The following is a 22,049-nucleotide window of genomic DNA, read 5'->3' on the forward strand; positions in this document are numbered from 1 at the left end:
TTCATCTCTTCATTCTTTTTTCCTGTTCTAATGGTAGATCTGGCTGGGCCTAGGATAACTCAAAATCCATCAGAGAGGCTCTCAGGCCTTCAGTTTTTCCATTGAATCTCCATAGCTTACACATTTTAAACAGTTCCTTGAAACTGCTTGCACTAGGTTTCCCAGGGCTGCTGTAACAAATTACCACAAACCTGGTGACTTAAAACAACAGAAATCTATTTTCTCACAGCTTTGGAGGCCAGAAGTCTGATATAAATAAGGTGTCGGTTGGCAGGGCCGGTTCCTTCTTGGGGACTTGGCAGGAGAAGCTGCTCCATGCTCTCTCTTAGCTTCTGGTAATTGCTGGCAATCCTTGGTGTTTCTTGGCTTGTGGCAAACATCTCTCCAATCTCTGCCTCTGTCCATACATGGCATCCTCCCTGTGTGTCTCTGTGTCCAAATTTCCCTCTTGTAAAAGGATACCAGCCACTGGATGAGGGCCCACCCTAATCCAGTTCGACCTCACATTACATTGATTACATCTTCAAAGGCCCTATTTCCAAATAAAGTCACATTTACAGATTCCTGGTGGACACGAATTTGGAAGGGACCCTATTCTACTCAGTACATTACTCCAGTCTCCACCTCTGGGGCTGCATCCCTCTAAACCTTCTTTCCAATCTTGAGTCCTTTCTACTTTTATAAATGGCAAAATACTCCACACTATTGCACTAAGACATTTTCAACTTCTGCTTTCCCAGTGTTTCCAGTTTTCTGTAGCTGCTACTGTACAGAGAGGTGTTTAATAACTCATTAGCACCTCTTTGCATCTCAGTGTGAATCCCCTAATCTCTTAAATTCTCTCAGTACAAATCCCTCCTCCCCAACCAGCCCAGCTCCTAAAGCCTCCCTGTCTGGGAGCTGGGAGGCAATGAAGGGAGGGGAAAAGGAGCAAGCCTGTGTCTGCTTTGCTGCTTCCAAGGCTCATCACTCAGGGATGCTGCTGGTCTCTAAAACAGTGGCAAGCCCCAATCCTGCCATACAGTTGGAAATCCTCCACATTGGGCAAGAATTTAGTCGATGCGCAGCAGATTGTCTACATCTTTTCAACCCTGGAGTGTGAATCGACAGGATTGCCCTGTCAGGCATTAGGTAACATGCCAGCAGGGTGTACAGTTCCTCCCTTCCTTCCCAATAGTCAGCCCGGAGCCAGCCCTCTGTGCCCTGGGCAGTTCTAAAAAGCAGTCACAAAAGTAATCACCCCCTTTCTGTGGCTTATTTTTTTCTAACATTTAATTTATTTTTTTCTTAAATTTTTTAGTCAACAAAATTGAAGGAATTTAACAGTGAACTACCCTATTACCCAGCACCTAATTCTACCCAGATTCTACCATTAACATTTTTTTTTAGCATTTAAAAAATTAAGCTATACTTCACATAACATAAAATTCACTTTAAAGTGAATTTTAAAGTGTACACTTTTGAAGTGTGTGCTTCAGTGGTTTTAAGTGTATTCACTATATTGTGCAAACATCACCACTAATTCCAGAACATTTTCATCACCCCAAGAGAAATCCCATGCCCATTATCAATTAGTCTTAATTCCCCTCTTCCCACCCCTGGCAGCCACTAATCTACTTTCTATCTGTAGATAGAAAGATTTGTCTATTCCGAACATTTCATATAAATGGAATCATACAATAGGTGGCCTTTTGTGTCTAGTTTCTTTTGCTTAGAATAATGTCTCCAAGGTTCACTCATACTGTAACATATAACACTATTTAGTTCCTTTTTATGATGAATTATATTCCGTTGTATGAATAGATAACATTTTATCATCCATTCATTTGCTAATGAATATTTAGGTTCTTCTAGTTTGGAGTTATTCTGAATAATGCTGCTGTAAACACTCGGGTACAAATTTTTGTGTGAACATGTTTCCAAATCTCTCATGTATATACCTAGGAGTGGAATTGCTGGGTTATACAGTGACATTAACATTCTACTATACATGCTTTATCATATACCTACCTGTCCTAACCATCCTTCTATCTATATGTCAATCCATCTCACATTTTTGTGCACTTGAGAATAAATTGCAAACATCAGTATACTTCACCCAGCATGTCTATTAACTAGAAATCAATATTTGTGTAGTTTTTACCTTTCATGTAAAATTTACATACAGTAAATTCTAAGTGTACGATTCAATGAGTTTTTAACACATGCATACACCTGAAACCTGGAATCAAGATATCAAGATATAGGACTTGCCTGGTGGCGCAGTGGTTAAGAATCCATCTGTCAATGCAGGGAACACGGGTTTGAGCGCTGGTCTGGGAAGAGCCCGTGCACCACAGCTACTGAAGCCTGTGTGCCTAGAACCCTGCTCTGCAAGGAAGACCCAATGCAGCCAAAAATAAATTAAATAAATTAAAAAAAATTTTTTAAACAGTATGACATCATTCTATATCAATAAACACATATCACTGTAAGAGGAAGCATCCGCTCAACAAAATAAAATCAATTCTTTTGGGCTTCCCTGGTGGCGCAGTGGTTGAGAGTCCGCCTGCCGATGCAGGGGATGCGGGTTCGTGCCCCGGTTTGGGAAGATCCCACATGCCGCGGAGCGGCTAGGCCCGTGAGCCGTGGCCGCTGAGCCTGCGCGTCCGGAGCCTGTGCTCCTCAATGGGAGAGGCCACAACAGTGAGAGGCCCGCATACTGCAAAAAAAAAAAAAAAAAAAAAAAAAATCAATTCTTTTTTTTTTTTTTAATAGTTGTGGAGAGCAGGGGCTACTCTTCGTTGCGGTGCGTGGACTTCTCATTGTGGTGGTTTCTCTTGTTGCAGTGCACGGGCTCTAGGCACACAGGCTTCAGTAGCTGTGGTGCGTGGGCTCGGTAGTTGTGGCTCGCGGGCTCTAGAGCGCAGGCTCAGTAGTCATTGGCAGGCGGATTCTTAACCACTGCGCCACCAGGGAAGCCCTAAAATCAATTCTTAAAAAAAAAAAAAGGGCTTCCCTGGTGGCGCAGTGGTTGAGAGTCCGCCTGCCGATGCAGGGGACACGGGTTCGTGCCCTGGTCTGGGAAGATCCCACATGCCGTGGAGTGGCTGGGCCCGTGAGCCGTGGCCGCTGAGCCTGCGCGTCCGGAGCCTGTGCTCCGCAACGGGAGAGACCACAGCAGTGAGAGGCCCGCGTACCGCAAAAAACAAACAAACAAACTGCCAGAACATTTCCCAAAGTGGTTGTACCATTTTCACACACAAAACGATGCATGCATGAGGCCTATAAATTTTGAATCAAAAAATAAAAACAAAAATTCTAAACTGCTGCTAATTATTTTCATTTAAAAATTTTAACTAATTAGGTTCAGAATATTCTAGCTAATAAGTGCTGCTTTGACCACACTCTCAAATGAATGACTGTAAATGAGGGGATGCCTTAAATTTACACAAGGTTATGTGGCAAATATATTTCAAATAAAGAAATACAGAGGATGACCCGTTCATAATAAAAAATGCTCAACAAACCAGAAAAAGAAGGAAACATCCCCAACCTGAGTAAGGCCATCTATGAAAACCCAGAGCCAAGGACTTCCCTGGGGGTGCAGTGGTTATGAATCCGCCTGCCAATGCAGGGGACACGGGTTCATGTCCTGGTCCCTGAAGATCCCACATGCCGCAGAGCAACTAAGCCCATGCGCCACAACTACTGAGCCTGCGCTCTAGAGCCCATGAGACACAACTACTGAGGCCACGTGCCACAACTACTGAAGCCTGCGCACCTAGAGACTGTGCTCTGCAACAGGAGAAGCCACCGCAGTGAGAAGCCCCTGCACCACCACGAAGAGTAGCCCCCTGCTCGCGGCAACTAGAAAAAAAAAAAGCCAGCAAGGAAGACCCAACGCAGCCAAAATTTAATTAATTAATTAAATTTAAAAAAAACCAAAGTCAACGTCAAACTTAATGGTGAAAGTCTGAATGCTTTCCCCTAAGATCAGGAATAAGACAAGGATGTCTGCCCTCACCACGTCTCTTCATCGTTGTTCTAGGGGTTTCAGCCAGGGCAATTAGGCAGGAAAAATAAAAGGCATCCCGATTAGAAAGGGAAAAGTAAAACTTCATCTCTGTCTGCAGATGATGTGATCTCACATATAGAAAATCTTAAGGAATCCACTAAAAGGAGGTGATGATTTTTATGACACCCTGTGGAAGTCTCGATTGCCAAGATTTAAAAATTCATTTGCTGGGGACTTCCCTGGTGGTCCAGTGGTTAAGACTCCACACTCCCAATGCAGGGGGCCCGGGGTGTTATCCTTTGTCAGGGAACTAGATTCCGCCCGCCACAACTAAAGACACAGTGCAGCCAAAAATAAATTAATTTTTAAAAAATTCATTTGCTTTCTTCAAACCGCCTCTTCCTCTTTTATTCTCACATTCTTCCCTCCACACTTGACAAAAATAAGCCCAACTCTTTTTTTTAACAACTTCCCACCTCTTCCCTCCATCCCATTCTTCCCGAAAAGTTTGCTCCTGTAATTATCATCTTGGAACTGCCCACCAAGACCCTTGTTTCTACTTATCTGGATCCCCAGGCTTGTCTCTTTCTTTCTAAATCATGCTACTCCCCTGCTCATATTTTAAAGTAGCTCTCTACTGCCTGGTTTCTGTGTTTGTGTGTGCATGCTTAGCAGCTAATTGTTAAAACAGCTTTATTGATATATAATTTACATGTCATAAAATTCACTCATTTTAATGATTTTTAAAACTTAATGGTGCAACCATTACCATAATCCAGTTTTAGAATATTTCCATCACCCTGATACTATCCCTTCCCTGTAAAGGTTGGTCCACCAAAAATCTACCTACAAGTGTAATGTTTGGAAGTTAGGCCTGAGGGTTTGGGATCTTGAATAAAGATTTTAAACCTCCAGGCAATGTGACGGTAAAGGATCGTTTTCTACCTCTTTCTGTTAAAAAATGAGGTCTTGGTTAATCATTAAGCCAACCATGATATCATGAAGGGTTACGGCGGCCGTATCTCCATTTCCATCCAAAGAGCTGACCATTTTCTTCTCTTGCTACCCCCTCAGAAAGGATACTCCCCTAACTGGGCTGAGGCATTCTTCTTAAAAGAACTTTCTAGCTCGCCGCCCCTCCCAAGACGAGCAACCGCCTCTCCAGTAATGACAGCCCCAGTCCAGGTCCCCACATACCCACACTCCTGATCAAAAAAACATTAATCAGTGGCCTTTTCTTTGCCAATTCCCAATCCTCCACCCCCATCGCACCACAAGGTCTCCTTCTTCCTTTTCATCTCTTTCAGCTACGTTTGCCTAATCTCCAGACAGATCCCTAGCCTGACGCCTTCTCCTCTCCATCGCTCGCTTCACTCGCTCTGCCATCACTTCCCAAATTGCCGGCATCCCGGACCTCAAAGGTGCAAATGCCAAAACCAAGATGAGATGACGCGCCTAAGGGAGAGAAGTGTGTGGGTGTGTGGGTGTAAGTGTCCTTGCTTGTGTGTGGAAGAAACCAACAGAGGCCACGCCGGTGTCCATCTTCAGGAAATACCGATCACGCCCGGCCGAGAGAGCGAGGATCGGCTCCCCAGTGCCCCCCGCAGACAGCATTCAGGGCTGTAGAGCTCAGAGGCATCAAGGCTTCACCCGGGACCCCTGCGCAGAGGGAGCCCCGCCCCTCAACGGTAAGGCGCAACCCCTCCTCGGCGCGGTGGTAGGGGCCGGCTGCAACGTCACCCATTGTTTACAAATCAACCCGAGCCGGTAGGATTCCGGCTCCCGCGGCTGCTGGCGCGCGGCGAGAGTGCCTGGCGGGCTCCGGCTTCCGCGTCCGCCCCGGCTCCGGCTTCGGCCTCAGCACCGCGCCCGGCTCCGCCGCGGCCCACCGAGCCCCGGGGGCAGCCGAGCCGCCGGCGACTCCCGCAGAGCTCCGGGTGCCCGCGCGAGGGGCCATGCCGTGCCGGAGGGAGGAGGAAGAGGAAGCCGGCGAGGAAGAGGAGGAGGAGGAGGAGGACAGCTTCCTCCTGCTGGAACAGTCGGTGACTCTGGGCGGCTCTGGCGAGGTGGACCGACTGGTGGCCCAGATCGGCGAGACGCTGCAGCTGGACGCGGCGCAGGACCGCCCTGCCTCCCCGTGCGCGCCCCCGGGGCCGCCACTGCAGCCCCCGCGACCCCCGGCCGTGGTGCGGGCGGACAAGGCCCGAGCCCCGGCTCTGCCGTTGCTTCTGCCGCCCGCCTCGGCCGAGACTGGGGGTCCTGCGCCCCCGGGGGCCCTGCGCTGCGCCCTCGGGGACCGCGGCCGGGTGCGGGGCCGGGCTGCGCCCTACTTTGTGGCCGAGCTCGCCGCAGGCCCCAGCGCGCTGTCCCCATTGCCCCCTCAGCCCAGCCTTGATGGGCCTTCGGGAGTTGACAAGCGAGGCGCCCCGCAGCCGCTGTCGGGTCCTTGCCGGCGAGGATGGCTGCGGGACGCCGCCGCCTCCCGCCGCCTGCAGCAGCGACGCGGGCTACAGCCTCAAGCCCGCACCGGCGACGACGACCCGCACCGGCTTCTGCAGCAGCTCGTGATCTCGGGGAACCTCATCAAGGAGGCCGTGCGGAGGCTTCATTCGCGACGGCTGCAGTTACACGCAAAACTTCCCCGACGCCAGCTCGTGGGCCCTCTGTCGGCCCCAGTGCATGAGCCCCCTTTGCCCCGCAGCCCTCGCGCGGCCTGCAGCGACCCTGGCTCGTCTGGGAGGAGGGCGCAGCTCAGAACTGGCGACGGCGTTCTAGTCCCCGGCAGCTAACACCCCGAGAGTGGCCACAGCGCCAGCCTCTGCCTGGAGGGCAAGGGGTTCCCCCTGAGGGCTGCGTCTCTACTCAGACTGGTGAACTCGCGCTTTTGGAAGCGGGAAAATAGCTAATGAAGACGAGGAATCGAAAAATCGCGAATGTTTTCATGGGAACTGAGGTCGAGGGCCCCGATGTGGTTGAAAAACAAGACTTCGTTGGTCCTATTTAAGGCAGATTACAGAGCGCACCCCAAGCTCACAGTCAGAAGGACTCCTCATTGGCGTGACCAGTCCTGGTGGCGCAGCGTGCAGTTCCACGCAGCCTCTCCGGGCCCTCCAGCCTGACGACCATATGGTCACAGTCCACGCTTCTCAGGATCGCCGAACGCCCAAAGGACGAGCATGATCCCAGTTACTTGCTTTACCTTTCCAGGGCTGGTTCCTGATCCACTTTGAGGGAGAGGAACCTGTGTAGATCATTTCAGGGAGTACCTCAAACTGCCAGACTTGAAATTTTACGACACTTAAAAAAACCCATCTCGTGTATTTTGGGTTGCTGGTTCTTGATATAAAACACGCGGCACCGGGAAAGGACTTTTTGGGGAATTGAATAGACGTAGCCTTTTCTCTGCCCCCGCTTTGCAACTGCCTGAAGTTCTCTGAGTGGCGGGGGAAGGCGGTGCGCCTGTGATGCTGATGGGAGGTGGGGCCGACAGGTGCTGGGGAAAGGGGAGGGCAAGGCGCGAAGTGAACCCTCGGTCCCCTCGAAAGTGTATTTTCACAGCCTGTCCGCCCCTTCTCGGGTTCAAGATCACTGTTTCCTGAGAGCACACGAGATTGCGGGGCTCCAGCAGGGTAGAGTCGCCAGGTTCCGCCTGTACTCGGAGTAGAGCGCGGGGTTTTGCAAGTGCTGGAGTCTCCTGAGGACACGCGCACCGCTGCCACCGCGGGTGTGAGGAGGCGGCGATGTGCTGGGCGCCGGTGCCTCCCGCGGGCGGCCGCGTCCCGGGCTTTCACGGAAACTGCCCTGAGAAGTGGCCTCGGGTCCCTTCTCTTCCCCTCGGCTCTGCTGTCCTACTCTAGCGGGTGGCGCTGGCGCTCCTGGGGGCCCCGAGCTGGGGGCTGAGGAGACACCACGTGATGGGGCACTCCAGGGACACACAGCCTAGCACAGCAGCTTATAATGGGCTCTCCGGGGCCTTTTGCAATAACAGCTGCAATTCCCTGGATAGATGGAGTTGATTTCCTCCCTTTGCCCCTCCCCCAGCCATGCCAGCTCGCCTTTGTAAGTGAAGGAAACCGAGTAGAAAATGTGACCCTCCAAATGGAGAAGCTGCAGGCTTTGCCATTGTGAATCTGGTGAAGTGCTTGTAACATAACATTCACTCAGTCTGAAGGATCTAACATGGTATTGTTGGTGTTTTAGTTTTATAAGATTCAATGGCACGTTCATCATCCAGATGTGGCTATTGACATACCTACACTTCGCAGCGAAGTGTCTGGAATTGTGGCTATCCTGATTATAGGATGTTAACTTAACTGAAATATCTGTTTTTAATAAATGCGTTGGGTTTTTTGTTGGGTTTTATTTTATACTTGTCGTCGGTGGGAAAGATGCACAGAACACGTTTCTCTGATCTCCATAAACATGAAAACACTTGAAATCCTTGTCAGCCTGGCTTGTGGATGGTAATTAGAGTGCCTTTGTGTCTGAGCAGCTCACTAGTTAGACAGGGTCTGCGTGGCTGGGTGTGTATTGATGCTGGCATGAAATTAAATGAAAGCGAGGTCAGGTTTTGGACCAATCCCATTCACTAAAGCCTTAGAGCCTTCTGGATTACTAGTCAGTGCTGGAGAAGCTCCCTCTGACTGTATTAGCAAAGGACATCAGATCAGTCAGTCACTTCAGACTGGGAGGCTTATCACTTTTTTCTATCTACTATGGTCATTAAGTGGACTTGTTCCACAAGGTGGCCCTTTAGGCTGGGGCAGCTCTTGTTTAGGGACTGCTCAGGATGCAAACCTGCAGTGGGAAACCGACTGGGAGGGTATGAAAGGACTCCTCTCCTCTCTTTGCCCTTGGCACGTTCACTCCCATTCTCTCCCTAAGCAGTGATGGAACAACCCATCCCTGTCCCTCCTGTTCTCAGTTACTTTGGTCTGTTTCCTCCAGCAAGGAGCCATGCTGGCAACAGGATATCCAGGGTTCAAGTCCCCTTATTAAATGGGGACTTTGGACAAGTTGCTCAACCTCTGTGAGCTTCGGTTTCCTCATCTGTACAACAGATGAGACATGAGATGATGAGAAAAAGGTTCCTTGTGACTGGCACATCCTGGAGATGAATAGTCCAGTCCCTACCCCTTCCTTCCCAGGACTGTCCCTTGGTAGCCAATGGACTGAGTCCTCGGTTTCTCATAAAACAAGGGCATGCTGTGATCCCACAAGTGCTTTCTGGATTGAGTGCTGTATGATTTAGAGACCTGATTTTCTAACTCCCTTTTGGACTCAATGCCTGTTGTTTATACCTCCCCATTCTCTCTCTTCAAATACACACACAGACCCTGATGGTCTCTGAGAAGTACCTCCAGAACACACCAAGCCAGCCATTTCCCACAACCTGCCCAGGAAGGGTTGTGGAAGACTCAGTCCAGTGCCACCCAGCAAAGGAATGGTGACTATGGAGGCTCTAACACAAACTGAGGAAGGGGGGCCTCTAACAATGAAGTGGGCTACCACCTCTGGGCTCTGAGCAAAAGGAAAGTGGTCAGGTGCTGACTTCCCCTGGCACTGGAGGAGCCCTGAGGTCCTCACTTCTTAGATGAGGTGGGATTTCCTGGAGGTCAAAGAGTTAGGAGCAATCCAGGGCCAAGATGGCTATGATTCAGTGCCACTGCCCCAAATGTGCTGGCTTCTTGTAATGATTGGTTAAGGCTAGACTCAACCATAGGGTTCATGTAATACAACTCCCTCCTTCAAAAAGGAAGACTGGAGAAAACTAATGCCTATTATGAGGTGCTTTAACTGCACTATAACCCTGTATCCGTCACAGGGTATAAACCATCCATCTTTAAAAATCCTACAAGATCTTACTAGTCACCCCCAAGACATCTTTTGGAATAAGTCAGGGTTTACATTAATGATTTTATTAAAAAGTTATTAGACCATTTTTCCTTGGTGGTCCAGTGGCTAAGACTCTGCGCCCCCAGGAACTAGATCCCACATGCCGCAACTAAGAGTCCGCATGCCACAACTAAAGATCCCGCGTGCTGCAACTAAGACCCAGTGCAGCCAAATAAATAAATATTAAAAAAGAAAAAGTTATTAGACTATTTTATAGGTGGAAAAATATTCCAGGAAGGGGGCAGTGCAGAGTGACCTACAAAGTCATTTACGAAGTCAAAGGCCTAACAGAACCTAGAACCCAGGTCTCCGGTCATCCGGCTCAGGCCTCTTTCCAATAGCCTGATACCATCATACATAGTCCAATATTGTTCACTGCAGAAGTCCACACATATACTACAATGTAAATGATACCCCTGCAGTTGTCCAACATGATGAACCTGCCATTGGAACCCTGGAAAACCATGCCCCAGATCCCTAGGCTGAGCTAGGGAAAGCCAGGTATGCAGTAACCATTTTCTTATGTTCAGCATCCTATGAAGACAGCTGGCCAAAGAAAATGGCCTGGGTAAGATAAAAGACCAAAGCTATAAACTTAATGAAAAAAATACTAAATAAACTAAAAGACAGAAATTGACAAATAAGTGATTTGGAGAAAAGAATGCCACACCTCACAAAGAACTCCAGAGTCTGCCACCCCAAGATTTCATTCTAAATTAGGCATAAATGCTACAATATTTGAATTCTGTTTTACCCTTTTTTGCTCTTTCCTTTTCCAGCTCAGAAGCAGAAATATGGAGTGCACATCAGACACCACTTTCCTATCCAGCAAAGTCTGTGTCAAACCCTGTGATCCCTACCTTCCAATCAGGAAAGAGTTACCCTGGCAACCAAATTACTAACTCACTCAATTAGCTCCCCCTTCTTCCACTGATGCTCAGTAATCACAGAATGTCAGCCCCGGGAGAGCTCAGCCTTCAGGGGTCTAGTGCTACCCCCTCATTTAGAGATGGAAGCACAGGGAGGTTTCCACTCTGAGGTGCACTCCATTTGAACACCAGGAAGGCTGGTGCAGACAAAGCAGCAAAATTCTCCCATGCAGCGCTTCCTCCTGGTTTTCCATCCATAACTGAAGGGAAAACAAATGACCTGCCCATAACAATGCGTCCCAGGAGGTGTAATAGATAAGAGCGTGGGCTCTGCAGGCAGCCCTGCATTGTTAGCTGTGTGATTTGGGACAGGATCCTTAACCTCAATAATCTCAATTAACTCATCTTCTAAATGGGGATAAGTATAGCACCTACCTTGAAGAATCCGGTGAAGGTGAAATTAGATCATGTATGAGAAGCAAAATAGCCAATAAACACTTTTATAAAACAAAACATCATTCCTGGAAGCTACTGCATTAAGGCCACTACTTTAAGTCTTTTGTGGAAAATCCTGCCTTTTATTGACTTCTTCAATATGTTTCTTAAAAGGCATAAACCGGGGGCCTCCCTGGTGGCGCAGTGGTTGAGAGTCCACCTGCCGATGCAGGGGACATGGGTTTGTGCCCCGGTCCGGGAGGATCCCACGTGCCGCGGAGCGGCTAGGCCCGTGAGCCATGGCCACTGAGCCTGCGCGTCCGGAGCCTGTGCTCCGCAATGGGAGAGGCCACAACGGTGAGAGGCCCGCGTACAGCTAAAAAAAAAAAAGGAGAGGGTTTGTGGGGAGGGCACTCTGAAGCCACAGCTCTTAACTCCCCCATTCCTATCAGAAATCCTTCTAAATCAAATTCAGTGCTCAGCTGTAGGTCTTCATGCCTGCCCTGTCCACTCCCATCTATAATTTGTACTGAGAAAATTGCGAAATTTCTTCGCAGGAGGTGATCTTCAAGTTCATTTTGTTCTCACTCTTCATTTTATTTACTCTCATTATAGGGTTATCTCAGGGGCTCATATGTGAATGTCTTCTTTTCTCAAAGAGTTTAGGCACCAGGTGATAAGGGTCTCGGCACAAAAAGACAGAAAAAGACAAGAAGGGACACATTTCGAAAAGAAAACCCATAGTCCTCAGTACAGTACCAGGTAGCTGTTAAAATGCAGGCTCTGGAGCCAGACTGCCTAGGTCGCAATCCCAGCTCTTTCCTTTAAAGCTCCTTCCTGTGACCTTGGGCAGCTTACTTCACCTCTCTCACCTCCCATTCCTTGTCCGCCAAGTCTGATAATAATAAAGTTCCTGCCTCATCAGGTTGTGAGGATTCATTGAGCTAATGCTAGTAAAAATGCTTAGGCCACTGCCTGAAACATAGGTGCATTTAGTAACAACACCTGGGTATTGGCATTTAGTAAATATTTGCAGAGCAAACAAATGGGCAACTTCAACAGACTTGTGGAGGCTAAGAGAGTGCTTGGGGCACAGATGATGAATTGTGGTGCCTAGAGGAGAGGATGCGAAGGGAGGGACAGCAACTAAAAAGGGAAAACAGAACCAAAGGAAGGTTTGCTCAAGCAGGAGAGACCTGCGCTCGTCCCACTGTGGTTGGAGGACAGTGGCAAAGGGTGGAATTGAAGGGAAGGTGCTATAAAGGATAAGGCTCCTAGAGGGGGCATGAAGGGATGGGGCGCTCAGTCTGGGTAGGTTTGAAGGGCAGGACTCAGGGAGACCTTACAGGGGGATGTCCCCTGTGACAGCACTCTGAGTCACAAACTGTCCTACCACAGGGAGGCCAGGGACCAGTCGGCTGTTGAAACAACCCTTCACGCCTGAGATGGCTGGGTATGTTTTTGTGTGAAGGAATCCTTCTTCTCTGTACCTTATGCTACAATAGAATGAAATCTAAATCTGATACCAAGGGGTTTATTAACTGCTCCGCTTTATCAATTAAGTGACTCACAGGAGGTAAAATTCACCACCCCCAATTGATAGGCTGTTCAGAGAGTTTGTTTGACTTATTGATTTGGGTGGGTTAAAAAAGAATCACAAACTGGTTATCATCTTGTTACCTTTGCCCTGCCTTTTGCCCGTTTCTTTTTTTACTGTCTAAATTAGATTCGGTTTCCTAGGTTTTCCTGAAAATCCTCCCCAGACACCGGAGTCATAATCACCTTTCTCCAAATGCACCATAAATAGTTCTTCTCTTCAGCTGGGTTAAGCAGGGCAAGAACTCACAGTGCAGATGTTCAAAACACACTGCTTAACGGTGCTGATAAAGAGAAGCTGAATAACTTCAGGATTAAAGAAAGACAGTGAATGTCACTGAGCAAGCTCTGATTCCATATACCCCGGACCTGACCACGGAGGGTATACATAGTGATCACATAGCTATAGCTCTGCGTTTGTGTGTGTGCACCTGTGCATGTATGTAGACACACATACCCAACCATCCCTTACAGTTCACACTTCAGCCTCCCTTGGCTTCTCTGGGTTCTACTACTGGTCTTTGTAAAGTGCTTAGCACAGAGCCTGGCACATGGTAAGTGCTACGTACATTGGCTAGTGTTCTTCCTTCCCAACTGACAGCATCTCCCAGGCTCCGTCCACCCCTCTTAGCCCTAACTGCCAAGTCTTTATCTTCAGCCCTGATCTCTCTTCCAACTCCTAATCACTTAGGAGGCACCAGGCTGCGGTCCCTGTAACTTCCCACATGAAACTCCTAATCAAGCCCCTCCCTGACCACACACACTCACACAACCAGCTTCTTGCAACTTCCCTATTACTCTTGCCCTTCTGGACTCAAGACTTGCAGAATGTTACCAGGGAAACCTAGGCCTTGGATCCTTCAGAAGATGGAGTTGTCTCAACTCCGCCCATGCCCATGTCCTCAGTTCTGTGCCCATCCACTCCAAGGGACTAGGGATATCCCAGCCACAATCATCCCTGGGCCAAGTACCAGGAATGGGCTATCCCAAGCCGCAACACCTTGGAAATGGCCAATGCCTCCTTTGCACAGACACTTCCCCAGGCCCAGGACTCTGCTCTCTACAGCCTCTGCAAACGGCTGATCAGTAGCTGGGGCTGAGGTTCATGAGGAAATGTGTGGGTAGGCTCAGACAGGAGGTAAGAGGTTCAGCTTAACAGCCATGAGTTCAGATCCTGTTCGACCATCCACAATTCCTACCCCTCCCCATCGTAAAGAGTGAAGGGCCATCTTGTAAAAGGTGCCTACCAGGGCTTCCCTGGTGGCGCAGTGGTTGAGAGTCCGCCTGCCGATGCAGGGGACACGGGTTCGTGCCCCAGTCCGGGAAGATCCCACATGCCGCGGAGTGACTGGGCCAGTGAGCCATGGCCGCTGAGCCTGCGCGTCCGGAGCCTGTGCTCTGCAACGGGAGAGGCCACAACAGTGAGAGGCCCACGTACTGCGAAAAAAAAAAAAAAAAAAAAAAAAGGTGCCTAAGAGGGTTCTTGCCCAAACAGGGCTCAGTCCCCTTTCCCTCTCTCCACCTCGCTTCTCAGCTCCTGAAGATCTTCAGGTCCTGCCAGTCTACAGTCACCACTCTAATTTCATTCCTGAGTGCTGTCCTGGCCATGTTGCAGACCCAGAAGACAGCTGTATTGGGTGAGACCTCACCATCTTGGCCCTATGCCCTCATCTTACAGACTTGAGGCTCTAAAAAAAGCAGCCATCTACCATTTGTTATCTGTGCCTCTCTTATGCAATTCCTATTACCTTATGTGAAGGTCTCGGCCCCAAACCTGCTTGTGGGTTCTTCCAGGATGTCTGAAACCCTGCCTCATCCCGGATCCCCAGCACCTTGCACATATGTGGCTGGCCTGCAAGAAAAGTTTGAAAATGGTGATGCTACTGTGTTGAGGCATTTATTGGGTCAAGGTTTTTATGGGATGCTCTTAAGAACTTTAATAAATCCAACATGGGAGAAAATGGTGTCAAGAAAGTCTCATGGAGGTGGTAGAGTATGACTAGAAGCTCTGGTTGAGGAAAGCAGGAGAGACTAGAGCCACACTGCCTGGGTTCAAATCCCAGCTCCTTAACTTAAAAGGTGGTGACTTCAGGCAAATCACTTAATCTCCTGGGCCTCGGTGTCCTCCTTTATAAAATGGAGAAAATAGTGCCTACCTCATGATGAATAAAGCCATGACATAATGAGATAATGATTTAAAACACCCAGAACAGTATCTGGCACGTGTGTCAAGTGCCAACCCCCGGAATGATGACAGCAGAGACAGACCATTTGGAAGGTGTGTGGAGGTGGCCTTCTGGAAGTTCAGGAAAAGGGACTTATATGATACAGAAGCAAAAGAGGTGGCAGCGACTTGTGCTCACAGTGGAAAGGAAGGGGTGGCTGAAGTGTTAGGGCACGTGGGGCACGTTGAAGAGACAGATGGGGGCCACTGAAGGAAGAGGGGCCAGTGGTGGCAGCAAGAATCAGCAGTTGTCATTTTTTAAGCCCTTAAGTGTCCCAGACACCTCAGGTCCTCGTTTTACCCTCCCAACCAACCTATTAAGTATTACTGTTTTATACATGAGAGGAGGAAAACGCACAGAGCTGTGACTTGCCTACTATGACACAGCTGCTGAGCAGCGGGGCTGAGTCAAACTGAGTCACTGAGCATTAGCCTTCCCCTGCAGCCTGTGTGAGAAGGTGCTGGGCAGGACAGGTGCCCCTGGGGCTGGTTAGCAGAACTGGGCTGTACCAAGAAAGGCTTCCTTGTGGGAAAGGGCCCCAAGCCTGGGGAAGATAAGGCTGAGGGCGGAACCAGGAGGGCCACTTAATTAACTGAACCCCCATCTGCTCAAAACACCCCATTTTACAACTACCAAATATACTGCTATAAAACCCTATTGTCCTTTCCCTAGGCCACAGCTCAAGACTGGGTCAGTCTCAAAGGAGAAAATAGGCAGGCTCTGTCTATACCCTCACCATTCTTCAAACACAAAAAAATCAGAAAATTCACCTCCCTCCACCCTCCTCCAGATACAGCAAATCGCTTGGCCTCTGCCCTCCAGGCTAGAAAGTTTCTGGACTATGTTCTTATTCCACAAAGGGCGTGAAAGCCCACCTAGCATGTTTTTAAAAACCTGGACTGAATTTTCTGATCTTGTGGAACATCGACCCAGAAGCACTCATCGACTGCAGCTCCACCGGTCTCCATCTCACACCTCGACCCCTAAGTCCCCTCTCCATCACGACTTTATTATGAAAGGTGTCCCCTCTGTGCTTTTCTTTCCCCCACCTTCCACCAAAAAGCCAAAGCATGCTCCAAAACAAAAACCAAATTTATTCAGCAGACACTTTTAATTAAGAAATCCTATAAATCAGGACCACCACAATTTCAGACACTCCGGTGCGAAGTGTACGTCAATAGCTACATCTGAAGGATGAACAAGCCATTGAATCTTTTTAAAAAATTAGTTTAGCTCCTTTAAAGTTTGGGGGTGGCACCTTACTTAAAGCACCGTCAAGTTTCATACGGGTAAAGCCTGCGGTTTCTCCTCTTGGAGAGTCCCATTTAAAAAACGGTTTCGGTCACTCACAAAGAGCTGGTGGCAGAAGGAAACTGAGGGGTGAAGACCCACGAAAGCTCAGGCCTATGGCTCCACAGAGGGCCAGAACAGAGCAGAAAAACAGCCGGGGTCTCATCCATGCAGTGAAGACATCAGAAAGGGTGGAATAAGAAAGGCCAGCCGGGAGGACAGGAGAGAGACATAAGACATTGTTTATGCCTGTTTCTGAGAAAGCTCATGGCATGGCCAAGAGTGGCCTCACAGGAGGAGGAGGAGTTCTGGACAGAAGGAGAGCACAGAGAAAAACTAACTCTCCTTGCACAGCCCTCTCCACCTGTGTGTCCTCTGGAGACGCTAGGAGGTGGCGAAGCACAGACAGGGCTCTTCTTGGAGCAAAAGAAAGAAAAGACACAGCGGTCAGTTAGCTCTCCCAGGAAGCCCACAACCTTCCGACCAAGCACACCGTGACCTTGAAACACAGGTGGCAAGGTCAAGTCATTTAAAAGTCCACATCCACCTCGACCCACCTTCAAAATTCTCCACCTCCCTACCCCCGACAACTGGAGCTCACATCTCCCACCTCGACCAGTCACCGATGAGGTGCGAGAAAGGGGGCGGGCGATGCCAACCCACCCACCACCAAGCTTTTACATTCTTCTTCCCTCCGGAATTTCTTTGCACAGCAATTGTAGCACCATTTTCACTAAGTTCCTCCACCGGAAAATAAAATGTATTCGTGTCATCAGTTTTCAAGTATTCTTACAAAGCCCTCGCGATTCTCGCCCCTTGGAGCCGTATCTTTAAACAATCCAAGCACACGACACCCCCAAGGGTTAAGTCAGGTACAAGTTGATGCAAATAGCTGCCATAGTTCTCCCAGTTTTATCCCAGGTTCCTGTCCCCGAGGTGGCCGGGGAAATTCTCACGCGACACGGACGCGCCTTGGCCCGTGCATTTCTCCACGCTCAAGTTTTCGCCGACAGCCTCGCCGGGGCGGGTAACTTCTCGGCTTGAGGTCTCCCCACGCGCCTCCTTGCAGCCTAGGCGGTCGCTCCCAGGACGGCAACGGCGGCTTCAGCTCAAGGCTGGGGAAGGGACAGGACGCCGTTGGGTCCCCGCAACGGCTTCTTCCTCCTCCAGGGGCCCTGGGTCAGTGCAAGGCGCCGGAGGGCTGAAGGGCGACAGGATCCGGTCGGCTGCGGCTGCCCCCGGGTCCGGGGGGTGCCGCGGGGCCCGTGGCTGCCACCGCGGCGACGGCTCGCTGGAGCCTCCGCACGGCCTCCTTGATGAGGTTCCCCGAGAGCACCAGCTGCTGCAGGAGCCTGTGCGGGTCGTCGTCGTTGGCGCGCGCCCCGGCTGGGGGCCATCGTCGCTGTTGCAGGCGGCGGGAGGCGACAGCGCCCCGCAGCCATCCTCGCCGGCACGGCCCGGGCAGCGCGCTGGGGCTTGCAGCGAGCTCGGCCACAAAGTAGGGCGCAGCCCGGCCCCGCACCCGGCCGCGGTCCCCGAGGGCGCAGCGCAGGGCCCCCGGGGGCGCCGGACCCCCAGTCTCGGCCGAGGCGGGCGGCAGAAGCAACGGCAGAGCCGGGGCTCGGGCCTTGTCCGCCCGCACCACGGCCGGGGGTCGCGGGGGCTGCAGTGGCGGCCCCGGGGGCGCGCACGGGGAGGCAGGGCGGTCCTGCGCCGCGTCCAGCTGCAGCGCCTCGCCGATCTGGGCCACCAGTCGGTCCACCTCGCCCGAACCGCCCAGAGTCACCGACTGTTCCAGCAGGAGGAAGCTGTCCTCCTCCTCCTCCTCCTCTTCCTCGCCGGCTTCCTCTTCCTCCTCCCTCCGGCACGGCATGGCCCCTCGCGCGGGCACCCGGAGCTCTGCGGGAGTCGCCGGCGGCTCGGCTGCCCCCGGGGCTCGGTGGGCCGCGGCGGAGCCGGGCGCGGTGCTGAGGCCGAAGCCGGAGCCGGGGCAGACGCGGAAGCCGCAGCCCGCCAGGCACTCTCGCCGCGCGCCAGCAGCCGCGGGAGCCGGAATCCTACCGGCTCGGGTTGATTTGTAAACAATGGGTGACGTTGCCGCCGGGCCCTACCACCGCTCCGGGGCGGGGGGGACAAGCGAGGAGGTGGCGCAGCGCGGGCCGTCACGGGCAGCGCCGGGCCGCGGCCGGAGCATTCTTGTGTCTGCGCTGGGTGTTTGCTTAGGAGGGGATCCGGGGCATGGGGAGAGCTTCGTACTTCCCCGGCCGGATTAGCAGCACAGGACTATGGAGACTCTGAGGTGGCCACGATTGGATTCTCCCACTCACGGACACACCCACCCACACACCCAACCACTCGTCCTCCGACGCTTTCTCCCTCCCCACGTGTCAGCAAGACTTGGGCGGCCCTGCTCCCCCTCCCGCGCACCCGCAGTCACCGGGGTCCGGGAGTGGTGGGGGAGGGGTGGGCCCTGCGACCAGCTGGCTTGGGAGGGGTGGGGCTGGGGAAATTGGGGGCGGGGAGGGGGACTTCGTAATGGAGGGCGGAATCGCCCTGAGGTGGAGTCTCGGAGCCTGCTCCCTCCGCCTAGTCCTCAAGCGCTACGGCCCAGCGCGAGAGAAAGACGCGCCACCGCCTGGCTAAAGAAGAGCTGACTTTGTTCATTAAAAAAAAAAAAAAAAAAAAACCGCGCGGCCAAAAAGAAAGATTTAAATAGAAATATAGGGCGATGAAAAAAAACTCTCTAATCATAGGATTCAAACATGGTTCACATATTAAACGTTTTTCTTTTCCAGCCTTTTTCTATAAAAGTGTTATACAAACAGCCACTCGTATACGTTATACACTTTTCCACTAGCATTATCCCGTAAACGGTGTTCGTGCTATTGCATGCGCTTTGAGAACATGTAATGATTACGCAAGTTTCCATTAACTGGCTGTACCATAACTTACTAAATAATTCCTTTAACGTTTGTGGTTTACCTAATTTCACCGTTGTAAATAAGTGCGTGACCAACATTTTTGTGTGTAAAACTTTTTCCGTGTTGATTCTTTCCTAAGAACATATTTCCCAGGAATGGAAATTCAAGTCAAAGGATATGGATATTTTAAGGTTTCTGATAAATGTACCAAATTGCTTTCTAACAGTTGGGTAAATTTACTCTCTCATCATTCATGTGTAAGCATACAATATTCGTTGCGCCTTCACTAGTATTAATACTTGAGTATTATAGTTATTTTTCTGATTTTGTAGGTGAAATGGATCTCATTTCAGTATTTATTTCTTTGCCTTTAGTTAGGTAGAGTAGTTTTCTAAATGTTTGTTAACCAACTGTACTTCCTTTTTTTGTGAATAGTTCTCTAATAAGTTTTTCCTATTGATTTTTTCTTTTGTATTTGCATGACGCCTCTACATGCCAGAAGTTAACTCTTTTCTTTCATATTTTGCTGTGAATATTTCTTCGGTTTTTGTTGGCCCTGTGGAGTTTTTTTTTTCACTAAAACTTAAACTTTAATATAGTCAAATCTACATAAAGTACCTTCCTTTGAAACTTCTAACACAATGCCAAATTTAGTCTTCTTGCCTCTAGAAAGTTATTAAATATTACGTTCTATTTTCCTGAGATTTTTCTAGTGCCTTGATTTTTTTCAAATCCATCTGGATTCATTTTGGTCACTGGTGCAGGGAGATGATACGATTTTTTTCCCACCACAGAGCTTGTCAGGCAGGGCTGTAGTTCTTCTTCAGGACAGAGGTGTTTGGGCTCTGTAAACACAAGCTCAGCCCTGAGCAGCTCCCAGCTGCTGGTTAAGCCGAAGGTTGTAAGGACTGGGTGGGGCTGGGAATATTATGATCAGTCTGTGTGCGAAGTCAAGAAAAACCTTGAACACGTTGTACCAAGACCTAAAGAGATTCACATCTCATTCCTGCCGCGTCTGGGTGTGTGGCTCCTGGCAAATAAGTTTACAAGTGAAAACACATGTAAAATGGAAAAAATAATCCCAGCCCTGCCTCCCTCTGAGGATTGCTTTCAGGATCAAATAAGATAATGGGACCAGGCTTTGTCAGGCATTACACAAATGTAACGTGGGATTAGGTCCAGTGGTTTACTCACAGAGGCCTGGCTTAATTCCAGCGATTCCCTGAGGGAATCAGCTAATATATTCATGATAAAGTTTCCCCCTTACAGCCCGCTAAGTAAAACGTACCCCCAAGGCATTACTTCCTTGAACCTGCCTTGTCCCTGAATTCTGCCTCAGGACCACCCTGACCTCGGATTGATTAAGACCTTCTGGAAGTCAGCCCAAAGGCTCCCAAATCCCAGGGTGTGACCCCCTACAACTAGTTCTACAGGTTTTGCTGACAGATCCTTTCCCAACAAGCAGCCTTCCTTCTGCATCTCTGTGGAGGGCTCTTCACACGATTTACTGATGAGGACTGGAAGCCATTTCCCCCAGAGACAGTGATTTTCATTTTCATTCTGATGGTACTTACTGGAGAATTTCAAGGGGAATGAAAATTAGGGGAGGGCTTATGGATTTCAGCAGGGTTAAATAAATGGTAATTTTTTTTCCTCCTCTCTGTAAGATGATGCCTGCCTGTAAGTAGAGAAAAGCAGTTTTATGCTCCATTGACTTTAAACATTAATGGAGCTGGTGTAGCTATTGTCTCTAACCCAGCATCCCTGGAAGTCGTTTTTCTTTTCTTGTCAGGGTAATTCCCATAGTGTTCTTAGTACTATAGGAAATGGAGCTGAGATGGCATTCTTTTAAAAATCTTCCCTTTGTAATGTTGCTTTTGTGTGGAGATTGCTATGTAAATATGCCGGGACTTGGATATTATACTATTCATTATAAAGATGAATTCATTACAGAAGACCAGCTCCATTTTCTGGGGGCACTTCTCTGGAGAGCTCTGAGAGAGGAAAGTGCTGTGCTGGACCAGTGGGAGGCAGAGAAATGCCCTGGATTAGGAATCAAAATACAAGATGCTAGAGAGGCTCAGATGCAATTAAAAGTAATGAGAGGGGGGCTTCCCTGGTGGCGCAGTGGTTGGGAGTCCGCCTGCCGATGCAGGGGACACGAGTTCGTGCCCCGGTCCCAGAAGATCCCACATGCCACGGAGTGGCTGGGCCCTTGAGCCATGGCCACTGAGCCTGCGCGTCCGGAGCCTGTGCTCTGCAACGGGAGAGGCCGCAACAGTGAGAGGCCCGCGTACTGCAAAAAATAATAATAATAATAATAATAATGAGAGGGTATCAGAAAGGGAAGCAATGAGAGCTGTGTGCCTGGCACGCTGGCCGCCTGCCTGGAAAGAGATATGGAGGGTATTCAACATCACCCGTGGAAGGACACAGAATTCAAGGATTTTCTGAATTTGTTTGGACTGCATTGAAATTCTTCGCAAGGAGTTTGCTTTCCACCTGGACTTTGTTTTCAGTAACCTGTACTCAGAGACACCAGTGAGGATGAAGAGATGGACTCTAGGCTTGGAATTCCACCTGCATCCAGCCATGTCATCCTTCTGTGCCTCAGATCCTGAATCAGTAAAATGGAGGGTGATCCTTTCTTTACAAAATTGTTATATTACATAAGAATATGTATGGGGGGCTTCCCTGGTGGCGCAGTGGTTGAGAGTCCACCTGCCGATGCAGGGGACACGGGTTTGTGCCCCGGTCCGGGAAGATCCCACATGCCGCGGAGCGGCTGGGCCTGTGAGCCATGGCCGCTGAGCCTGCGCGT

The 22,049-nt window shown here is 50.0% G+C and overlaps 2 protein-coding genes across 2 annotated transcripts; one reads left to right on the plus strand and one right to left on the minus strand.

Annotated features, from left to right (window-relative positions):
• Positions 1-5,952: 5,952 nt before the first annotated feature.
• FRAT1 (FRAT regulator of WNT signaling pathway 1) lies at positions 5,953-6,786 on the plus strand (the record flags this gene model as incomplete). The annotated part of the gene is made up of 1 exon (XM_079720964.1): positions 5,953-6,786. One exon carries the CDS (start codon positions 5,953-5,955, stop codon positions 6,784-6,786), a length of 834 nt encoding a protein of 277 aa, XP_079577090.1.
• A 10,701-nt stretch (positions 6,787-17,487) lies between these two features.
• FRAT2 (FRAT regulator of WNT signaling pathway 2) lies at positions 17,488-18,180 on the minus strand (the record flags this gene model as incomplete). The annotated part of the gene is made up of 1 exon (XM_079699088.1): positions 17,488-18,180. One exon carries the CDS (start codon positions 18,178-18,180, stop codon positions 17,488-17,490), a length of 693 nt encoding a protein of 230 aa, XP_079555214.1.
• Positions 18,181-22,049: the final 3,869 nt, after the last annotated feature.

Source organism: Hyperoodon ampullatus (genome assembly GCF_949752795.1).
Source record: "Hyperoodon ampullatus genome assembly, chromosome: 1".
NCBI lineage: Eukaryota > Metazoa > Chordata > Mammalia > Artiodactyla > Ziphiidae > Hyperoodon > Hyperoodon ampullatus.